A 12,157-nucleotide genomic window follows, 5' to 3' on the forward strand; every position below is an offset into this window, starting at 1 on the left:
ATAAACAACACTGACAATAAATTACAGCTAACTGTAAACATGCTTTTGTTGTCTTTATGATGCCTTCATTTAATATGCAGAAACACCTGGCGAGTTTGAAAATAAAGAAATAATAAACACTTCTGACCAGAGTATATACATTTGTTTATTAAAAACTAAATTACAGTGTAACAGTTTCGACAACTTAACGTTGTCTTCATCAGGCACTGATGATGAGAGTTATTGTCTGGTGAAGACAACGTTAAGTTGTCGAAACTGTTACACTGTAATTTAGTTTTTAATAAACAAGTGTATATACTCTGGTCAGAAGTGTTTATCATTTTTTTAGTGAGTTCCAGAGTCGTGAAGGATAGAGTTGAAAATAAAATACAAAGAGGAGTCGTAAGTCTTGCAATATTTCCATAACCCAAAAACAACAGGGGAGTGTAAACATCGTGAATGACGGTAAATACAAGGTCAAACTGGCTCAAGAGGTGATGTGGTAAGCGGACTACTTAATACGGAGGCCGCCATCTCGTCAGTGTCTTCAGTCAGTATTTAGTGGCAGTGACGATGCATGCTCAATAGTGTCTGATGCGTGAACTGTCACTGTATGAGTTCAAACTTGGGCATAACGCTGAGACAGCAACCCAAAATATTTGTCACACGAAAGGGGAAGATGCAGTGAACAACAGCAGCAACTCGTTGGTTCCAGGAATTTCTTGCAGCTTGTAAAAAATGTCGAAAATTAATCAAAGTCATACGACACACCTTTAAGGAAAATCCATCCACCAGCACACAACAATTTGTCAAACTAACTCGACAAATACTATGTCATCATCATGAACTTGGGAAAACCATCAGGAGCTGCTTTATTGTACCACATGTGTTGATCCCAGCCCAGGACCAGAGAAGAGTGAATGTGCGTCAACAACTGCTGCAAAATCAAGTGATGTGTATTTAATGAAACACATTGTCACATGCAATGAAAATTTGGTGTTTCACCGGTATCCGATCACGCGAAAACAGTGATTGAGCAAAGCTAACTTCCAGAAACGGTAGTCAAACAGGGCCGTTTCGAGCATAATGTCACTCTGTGACAGATGGTTCTACGAGGGGGTAATTCACCTAGAATTCATTCCTAACAGTCGTACTATCAATGCCGATTTTTATTTCGAGCAGTTTGTATCGAATGAATGTTGCAATAAGATAACGAGAAACAACACTCGGGTCAAAAAACGCAACAAAAAATTTAGGAACTTGATGGTATCGAACTGATACCACACCCAATATATAGTCCTGACCTTGCCCCTTCTGATTACTACCTGTTTCAGCCCATGGCGCACTTCCCTAAAAATCAAGATGCTTCACCAAGCAGGAGATGGAAAAGCAGTGACTTCTTTGCTTCTAAAGATATGGCGTGGTATCAACATGAAATCAAGAAACTGGCAGGAAGGTGGCTGCAGACAGTTCAACACAAAGGGCTATACTTTGAATATTAATTTGCTTTCATTGTACTGTAATAAATACAGGTATGTTGTGTACCAGAATATTGCAAGACTTATGCCTTATCCTTGTCACTTCAGGTGAAAGTGAAAATACATATTCTTTTACAAAGATTCATTCCCCTTTACACAGAGAATTAACATGCAACTCTATCCATCACGACTCTGGAACTCACTAAAGGAATAATTTACACTTCTGACCAAAGTATATACACTTATTTATTAAAAACGAAAATACAGTGCAACGGTTTCGACAACTTAACGTTATATTCATCTGATCTGCAGTTAGTGTATTTTAGTTTTTAATAAATAAGTGTATATACTCTGGTGAGAAGTGTCAAGAATTAACATGTGTCACTATATCTTGAGAAAAACATTTCCTGCTGATTAACACATTCCTGGAGTCTGTCGCAGGAATTGGCACACCATACTGTGAATTATATACTATATATAGGACGCTCCATTAATTCACACGAGTTGTTTACAGCCCAAAAGTAACTTTTTTTTTTTTTTTTTCATAGGGAACAAGTGGATATGGACCTGAACTGACATCAGTAAGCTGTTCACAATGTTATGTCAACTTGTAAAAGATCCACGAAGTCGTTTGCTCTTGTCTGGTTCAGTAAGCTTATAGATAAATTAGATCTAAGGATACAGGATTCGACGAACGCTGCTATTCGCCAACCTAAATGCAATAGATTGCCTACGTATAATCGCGTCCCGTACACGATTTGCGTTTCCCGCTGTAGGCTACGTACCAAAGGTGTACGTCCTGCAGATTTGCTGTTCTTCACAGTTCCATCTTGACGTCATTTTGATACCCAAATAGTGCGGCTATGGACATAACGTTGACCAAACTTGCGTTGTGTAGATGTGAACTCCTCTATCGTCGCAAGCGGTGTTTTACAGACCAGCGCTACACATCAACTAAACTTCAGAGGACAACAACCGTAGTAGCGCATAGTATTACAGCGATGCGTGGTGGGTGTCCTAACAGTAAAGGAATAAAATCTGTCGTGTTTGTGACTCACCCTGTAGTGAAACTTTTATTAGTACACACAGTTTGCAGCAAAACATCTTTGTGAATTCTTTGTTTGTCACAATGTTTAAAATAAAAAAAAATCGAACTCGAATCTATATGAAGTACTCAGAAAGTATTAAGTAAGCAAAGTAGTCACTATGTTAGTTATACAGACTATCTATCATGTACCATTGCGTAATTTCACCTACTTTTGTTATATTATTCTGTTATATCATATTTTATTCACTGATTAATTATAGCATATGGTGGTTATGAAAATAACAGAAAGAAACGTAATTTACCGTTTAGTACGGCGTATCTACTGCCGTTAACCTGGAAAAAGCTCTGATTAGTCGTAAAATGGAGATACAGAAATAACGAATGGTTTCCAGAAGAATATTTGTAGCATTCCTCACGAAGTGAAGCACTCAGTCTCGTTAACAAGGACGAATGAGGATGTTTGCTCTGAGGTCTGAGCTCCAGTACTGACCACATATGTTCAATAATGAGTCTCGGAATTGAGGGGAGGCAAGGTATATATTACAGTGTATCCTGATGATAATGCATCCACGACTTAACAGCTCCAATAATATAAATTGGTGCATTCTCATATCAGAAAAATGGGTCACTGAAAGAAAACACTGGACTACAGTATGTATGTGGTAATTTAAAGTGTCTACATAATCGCTGGTAATAGGTGACATATGGGTGTAGTTACAGATCCCAAGGAATGCCAGGAAATCGCGGCATTGCAACATCAAAATCATGTTTTACTGTAAAGTCGGACATGAGTTTCTTCGGTCGTTCGCCATAAACACGGCCTGTTGTTGGAAATAATGTGAAAGACTATTCATTGGATTATATTACGCTTTTCCAATAATTGTAAGTTCACTTTACATGTTCTCGCACCATTTTCTCCACACTATATGTTGCTGTGTGTGATCAGCAGTTTGGAAATAACTACCTTATAGAAACCGGTTATGCAACTCGAGACAGTCGCACTACGGTTCTTGGTTACAATTATTTTCAATCCTTGGCGATCCTTTTCACTCTGGTTTCTCATCATTACTCCTCGCCGAGAAATATTTATAAGAATATCGATTTCCCCACTGCGTAACAAAGACTTACTGTTATCAACATTAGTTTACACTTTGTAAAATATTTACGTGGATTGGTATCTTTATCATACTCTGCGTAAAACAAGTTCCAAAAGGTATAATGTCACAGATTATTTTTGCTTTACTACCGTACTTTAAGTATATACGTCTGGAAGTAAGCTTGAAACCCAAATCGTTTCTAGAAAATTATCACAAAACCAAAATCTGCGTGACCTACAGTAGTCAAACAATCTCTTCCGGTATATATATATATATATATATATATATATATATATATATATATATATATATATATATATATATATATTTAAAAAAAAGGAAAGTAAATAAATAAATAAATAAAAACAGAAGCACTGAGCTTCAGCTTTCAAGCTACCGTGAGTCGTCATCTGATGGTAAAAAGAAAGAAGATACCTATTGCCATAGGCACCGGTGCGTGGGAGGTTGGACCCCCTAAGCCCTTCCCCCAATAATGCTGAGGGCTAAGCTTGTCCCCACCCCAATGTTTCAGTGTTATTATTTCTACAAAACAATTTTCCTGATCAAGTTTTAAAGAATGAGTACTAATTTTGAGAACATAGTATTCATTTTAAACACACACACACACACACACATATATATATATATATATATATAAAATCATCATCATAGGCATTCTGCCCTTATTGGCAGGGGACTTGCAGAAGCTGAGAAGCTTCCATGCTCTACTGCCCTCCGCTAACCTCTTCGTCTTCACGTATGATCTTTCTGTTTTTTTATCATCCATTAACTGTAGTCTCCTTCGTATCCTCCTTCTCTTTCCCGCCACCATACCCTCTAGGACACAATTTCAATTCCTAGATACAATTTATTCTTAGGCAATGCCCCAACCAGTTTCTCTTCCTCTTCTTAACAATATTTTGGGGCTCCACATTCTTAGTCAACTTGCGCCAAGATCTACTAGATTTCATATATATATAATCGTTCTCAAAAGTCTAAGCCCACTACTGATTTTTCAAAATTAAAAAAAAAAAAAAAAAAAAGAGATGTATACATGCAAAATCCAGTTTGTTGAACTTGTTTTGTAAAGTAAATATTATTGCTCATATAAAGAAATTAAAATATATGGTTCTTTTTCCAATGAGACAAATTTATTGTGAACTCTCGCAGAAGCACAAAACTTCATAGGGTGGGGACACTCTGTCGAAAAAGTATAACAGCTTTTTCAGGCAAGCCATCTTGACTGAGGTTTTTCCTGGATTTTCCTCATTCACACCAGGCAAATGCCGGGATGGTATCTAACACAATGGTCCCAGGCCCTTGTTTCCTTCTCCAATCCTTTTTTCCTTCCCTTTCACCGGATATTGTGCTCGCTGAAGGACGTCGTAACTCATATACCTGACGGGTTAAATGGCCTTAGATGCCAACAGCCCAGAAATCTAATTCCTAATTACTAATCCTACAACTTCATAAACCCGACTAGTTCGTAAATTGTAGGTAAAATATGTTATTTTTCGTTTTCTCCAAATGATTTCCTCGTTTTAGGGCTTTTAAAATGAATCTTTTAAACGCGTGTCCTTTCCATTTCTTTGAGTTTAGCAATTCTTTCAGCAGTGAAGCTGTATGGGACGTGGATCTACAGTTTAACATAGGATCCCGAATTACGTCTAAAAGGAACGTGTTATATGGCGGGACATAACATTATCCAAAATACTTTCAAAATATGCTACAGAAATACTTAGTGGCATTTGTAAAGTACATTCGTCCCACGATGTGTGCCTATGACTATCGAAATATCAATACGGCTCTATCGCTGAAATTGTTCATGTTAGCAACCAGGCCGCCCTAGTACATTGTTCCTTCATCTGGAATAACGTTGGCTACAGACTGAAGCTGTAGTAATTGCAGAACTAAGACTCCATGGCTTTTCTTAGCAAAATATCCTAGTTACGCTGATAGTTGGCAGCGGAGAGATCACCGCCATTGATGTTATTCTTTGATGGATCAATTGATCTTAACTTCTGTTCAACAAACCGCCAGCAAGCTGCCGCTTTAGGCCCACTGAAAAAATAGCAACCCTAGGTAGGAAGCATGTTACAAACTTCGAAACCAAGTAACGTGATTGTAACATAAAGGAAGATGAAGTGTCTAAAGGAATTTCGTTTTACGAAATTATCTACACATGCCACATGTACGTTTTCCTTTTCGGCTTTCAGTTCCTTTGTTATGTTTATTGCTTCAAACATATGAAGATGAACCCCTGAAGGTTCGAAACGCTGTTGGTTTAAAAGTATGAAAGTGGTAACTGAAAAGATAATTATATATTCAATTACGAAACATTATTCAAACGTAATATAACAATTAATTAATTTTAAATAGATTTGTTGTATTCTTATTCCTATGTAGTCAATATGCTTAGGGAAGAGGTATAGTTGGAGAAGTCACGTATTCCTTTCGCAACTTATATTATCATCGTCAAAATCGTGACATACTTTTTTAAAAAGTGGCTTTTTTAAAATTATATCTTGTATTTGTATACCTAGCTGTCACTTCTTGCTCCCCCCCCCCATAAGGAAGTGTGTCGCACCTGTAGTCGGGACGGGTACTTTATTTATTTATTTATTTATTTATTTATTAGCAGAATACCCGTTCTTCGCACAGGGAGAATATGTTCCATTTTGGACATAAAGAAGTCAATTTGGATTTAAATGGCATCGGAAATGTCACTCTTCGTCTCAGCAACTCCAAAAACTGTGGATTCGACACTAAGTCGGTTATTTTTGATCATTTATAAATATCATCCCTATCCCCCGCTCCCCTAAGTTGCACCATCAAAGTAAAATGACAAAAACCATCCCAGCCCCGTAACTCATATATGTGGAAAATTTGATCGAGATCGGTCTCGTGCTTCAAGATTTATTAAGTTTTATTTAGTTTTATATATCTTCATATTTCCTATGTTGCACTGTCAGAGTTAAATGATTTAAAAAAAAATCCCAGACCCGAACCTCATGTATGTCGAAAATTCGATCGAGACCAGTAGGGAGGTTCAACAGATATGAAATAAAAAATAATGTTACTTTAATTTATCTCTCTCTCTCTCTCTCTCTCTCTCTCTCTCTCTCTATATATATATATATATATATATATATATATATATATATAGAGAGAGAGAGAGAGAGAGAGAGAGAGAGAGAGATTGTTTCGTTGCTTTATTTTGTTTTTCAAATGAAGGCACCGAATTTATGGTTTCAGTTCAACAAACATAAATATGGAGTTTCATATGATTTTTAAGAGTTACACTACAGTATTAGTATTTGACTACAGAATCGGGATTTCAGGAAACAAAAGTCAATAAAAATAAAACTTACAAATATTGAAATTTTATTGTAAACATAATTATTTTTTTTTTTTATTATTATTTCAACATGTTATTGAAAAGTTTTGACTACAAAAACAAAAAAAATAGGCTCAACAAGTGACAGTAGTAATACTGCAGAAATATTACTGCATTTTATATATTAATTTATCTTTCTTTGTTTCTCATAAAAATAATAATAATAATAATAAAATAATAGTAGAAAAATGAAGCTAAAATAGCCTCTAACAACCTGTGCACCCATTGCTTTACAAATACCTGCACATCTGCCTCAAAAATAGGACCTGCTGTATAAAGTATTCCAAAACTATATTGTGTAAACATGATCTGTATATGAAATCAGTGTACTTTACCTAAACAGTACAAAAAATCTAAAATTAAAGCTTTGTGAAATAACAAAACAAGGTCATGCTCAGTTTCTACTTAACAAGGTATTTATACAATAATATAATATATTAATCTCATTAATTTTTATTACTTTAAAAAAAAGAAAGAAAATGTAGGTTATATATTCTCGCACGTCTTGTATTAACTGTATGTAGCAGTACTTTTAATTGATTTGAAGATAGGTTCTTATGTTAACGATGAGTCTTTATATATGTCATAAAAAATTTACAAAAAGAGTTCGTTTTGATCTATTTTAATGAATGTTAACGTCAGTAATCACTGAAAAGAGGGTGTACAAAATATTTTTTGTCAACAAACATACTTTATTTTAACATATACAGCCAGCAACAAAACAAAATACCATATTTTATATAGGTTTTGTGTATAAAATATGTTATTTTCCTCTGTCAATGACAGTACAACATGCTTTTGTATACTATTCAACAAATATAACACTTCATCTAAATTTTGTCAATATAAAATGGACTAAATCTACGGGTTCCATGTCAACTGTATTGTGACAAAATTTAATAAAGATAGGAATCAGTCACAAATTATTGGAGCATATTTAAGGATTAAAGATGATGTGATACGTAAACAATTATTATAGGGATTAGAGAAAAATCCCTTGTGAGGATAACGTATTTCCCACTCCAATGAATGCGATTATTGCAGGACGGAATGTGCATATTATACTGGTTATAATAAATACATAATGCATATACTTTTCCTTTCAAGTTCTTTTAGTCCCTTCCCTTACCTTGCTGTAAAAAAAATCCTTAATTCGCAAACTTGATGTCAGTATCAAACGGCAGTGGTATTAACACTATTGAATTTCAGTTACAATGTTTCAGATTTACTTACGATCATATGGATTTTCTAGTTCGACAAATCAATAATAAATTCTAATGATTTAACAAATATATACATTATTTCGTTTTATTTTTAGAAGTAATGAAGTTTTCTTCATTAGTTTCTACTCTGGGAATTTTGTTTACTTTTTCAGTTTCACATTTTTTTATATACATTGTTTGCAAATGTACAAATAACTGTACCAAAATTAACACTATGCCATGAAATAATTATTAATTTAACTTTCCATAGATTATATATATATATATATATATATATATATATATATATATATATATATGAAAATGGATGAATTTGAAAGTGATAAAAAATGCATTCAAAGAAATAGACAAGCAGGAACAAAGTATAAAAATGAATTCAGCAATGATTGATAGCTGAACGTTTGTTTACGTAAAAGTGTAAGAAAATAGTAACTATAAGTAGGTATAATAGGTAACTGTTACAAAATAGGTAGACGTCTGTTACTCAAAAACTTTAAACGTTTTTTTTTATTATTATTACTATACTTGTCAACATTTTGAACAATATAAACTAGTACGTTATACCTTAACAAATAAACGAACACCATAAATGTATTAATCGAACAATGTGCTGGATTTATCTTGATTACAGCAAAGTGTGATGTCTCTGAATGTGTACATACATTAGCAAATATATACATGTAATATTATTTATATATAGAAGGGAAAAAGCATAATGTACCTATTTCGTTTTGGATGTAATTAGCTAAATACTTTCTATACTATTCACGATATCTCATTGTCGGTTCCCCAGTATTTCCTTAAGGAACAAAATATATCCTCCTTCTATATCCAAATGACTGAAATTTACAGTAACCACTTGAAAAAAAAGTGTTTTAACCACCCAGAAAGCATTAAGTAATAGGCAATAATACCTGTTCCTTACAAAAGAAGTTTTTTATATACATCTACATAATCAGAAATAAATTGTGATCTTGTTGACCGCCTTAACACTGTACATAAATATTACGAATATACATGAACGGAATATCTTCTTTGTATATATTTGTCTCATTTGACGTATTTATATTATTAAGTATATATATATATATTTATATACTATATATACACGCAATATATATATATATAGAACTAAGTTATGTTGCTTAAGTTGTTGGACAATCACTAGCCATTAGCTACAGACTTACTCGATATAAATATATATATAATTCATGACTAGTGACGTATTCAACAACAATAAGCATGAATTATTAACAATATGATCAACATGTTTATCCTTTATTGATAAGTATGTTCAATTACTTCTGAATAAACAGAATGAAGGGAAATACGCATTATTTATATAATATGTGCTTCAGACTTAGAACTCACATAACTCCATTTTTCGCATAATATAAATCATATGTACTTATTAACATATGAAATTACGTTAGAAAAAGATAGAAGTTGTATGTTGCAAATTATATCTTTCGTTCGACTTGCAAATTACGTAATCTACAACTTCCCCAATTCGGTATTAGTCGAAACATATATTATCATTTATGTATTAAGTAAATGTGTTCTCATTATTATTTAAATTATTTTGTTGTCTCTTCTTCAAAAGTACTATACAAAGGCACTACTGATAGTAACAGGCCTGACTTTTATTCAACATGCTTTTATATTCTACGTCATTTACTTACACTAGTAAAAGTATAGTTCTCCGAATTTATTGGTGTATCTTGTTCCCTTGACATCACAGCAAAACTTTGCATCAAAATATATACGAAAAGTACTTTTGCTTTGAACAACTACCACTGGTAACGTACAAAAAATGCAATTGTTCCTTTTATTATGATCTCATTTTGAACGTAATCTTGAATTAATAAACATATATTTATTTTCATAGCGTGATCACAATACCAAGCAGTGAACTTTTTTACGTTAATTTACGCCTGCAGAACAATCATTTTAAAATTCTGCAAGTTTGAATTACACATATACAAATGATCTTTAATTGCTGTTTGTAAACCCATGTCTTTAAGCATATTATCTTTCTGTGCTCTTGAATTAAAACACAGAATCGAATACCACCTAAGGAACTGAAACAAATACCATTACTGTATAGTTAAAAGTATACAGTGCTAGCTGGAAGCGCACTGTTGTATTCACTTATTATATCCACAACACCCTTTATAGTTGTTTAATGATAAGTGGTAAGTATTGAAATTGTAAGTAATATTAATATTTTATTGTTCCTTCTTACTAATTCTGATTTTTTAGTTTCCTATATATTAATTTCTTTTCGACGAATTGATTAGATACTTACAGCAATGGGTTAGCAGATGTTTTTCACCACTATCTGGCTCGCCACCGGTCACTTCACGAGTATAAATGTCTAAACCATACTGACCTTCTTCGGGGAAACTTATAAGGAAGGTCACAATATCGTCGTGAACTGAATGAGACACAAACTTAGCAAGTCTCTTCTCTTCAACGCCGTTTTTATGCAACGTGGCCATGAAATCAGTGAGGGAGCGAGACATACGAAACTGCAATTCTAATTCTCGCCCTGCAAACACCAAAGCATCTTGATGGGTCACAGGAATTAGCCCAAAGAGCCGCGTCGCCTTCATAGGTCCCCATTCTCCACTTGCGCAGTCAGGTAGAGGCACCATTACCGTCTGTAATTCTTCACACATAATCTTGAATTTGCACACACTCTTGAATTTCATTGGTTCTCCTGTGAGGTATTCCTTGGGTGTAACAGCGTTGGCGAAAATATCCAGAAGAAATGCGCCACTGCATGGAGCATGGACACGGAATGCAACCACGTTTCCAACAACAGACTGCAAAATTTGATATTAAAAAAATTAATAAGGAACGTAAACAAAAATACTTAAATTCAACAATACATATTATATTCCACTACATTTTTTTTTTTTTTTTTGACATGACTTCAGATCTGTATTGTCAATTATTTAAAATCAGGTGAAGTTGCTTTTATCAATAATGCAAATAGTTCGAGTATTCTGAAGTTATTTATTAAAATGAAATTAGACCAAAATGAGAAAAGATACCAAAATCTTAGTGTACTTTTGTGTTCACTGAAATTGTCTCTATAATACACTTGTTATTATGTTTTCATTGACTTCCGTGATAATGTAAAAATACAATTTTATATATGATGAACATCTTGTTAGGTGATAGGATTGTGCTGTAACACTAAAGCGTGCAGTTTTCTGCTAAGATACTAAAGGAGATAAAAATACGTATATTTCTTAATAATTTGTAATAATAACAACAAAGCTAGTGTATGAACTTACATTAATAAAGATAAGCAGATATTCTATACATTTTCTACGAAAAATGTTCCTCTGAGTATTGGTAATATAGTATTAATATCCTGGGTTAATTTCAACTTGCATTTTTTTTAAAATTAAGATTTGGACACAACAAAATCTTACATTTATTAGAATGATACTGACGATATGCAAATGTTTTCTTCTACCTATAAATTATCCTATTATCCCTATAAAATTCATGCTTATTCCAATATTTATACTCTAGTACTTCCCAATATAAATCAACAAGGTAACAACGGAATATGGTGTAGGTATTCAATTGCCTTAACTCCAAAGCAGAAAGAACTTTTGCCTCATATAGTATGGAAATACAGGAAATCTATAACACCATTTTTTCGCATTTTCCACAGAATAGATTTGTGTATCTTAATAGTAATTAGCCATTGAAACAAGGAAAACGGTTAATATCTGTAACACGAAATCAAATCTAGTAATGTAGTAGTTGTAATATGTTGTACGGTATACTACTACTGCCATAATCATCTGGAATTCCTTTCTGGAGTGACTCTTAAATGTTAAATGTTATCTTACTAAGATCTGTGACATCTCTAAATTCTCCTGATACATGCTCCTTACCCCTCCACCAACCTC

At 33.5% G+C, this 12,157-nt stretch overlaps 1 protein-coding gene across 1 annotated transcript in view; it reads right to left on the bottom strand.

The window, feature by feature from the left end:
- Positions 1-10,430: 10,430 nt before the first annotated feature.
- Positions 10,431-12,157, bottom strand: part of Hil (peptidase hillarin) — a 264,779-nt gene continuing 263,052 nt past the window's right edge. Inside the window, exon 10 of the mRNA XM_081743080.1 lies at positions 10,431-11,050. Within this exon, the coding sequence (XP_081599206.1) occupies positions 10,496-11,050 (555 nt within the window). The 3' untranslated portion in view covers positions 10,431-10,495. The remainder of the gene's footprint in view (positions 11,051-12,157) is intronic.

This window comes from Thermobia domestica, chromosome 16, assembly GCF_964235325.1.
Source record: "Thermobia domestica chromosome 16, izTheDome1.hap1.1, whole genome shotgun sequence".
NCBI lineage: Eukaryota > Metazoa > Arthropoda > Insecta > Zygentoma > Lepismatidae > Thermobia > Thermobia domestica.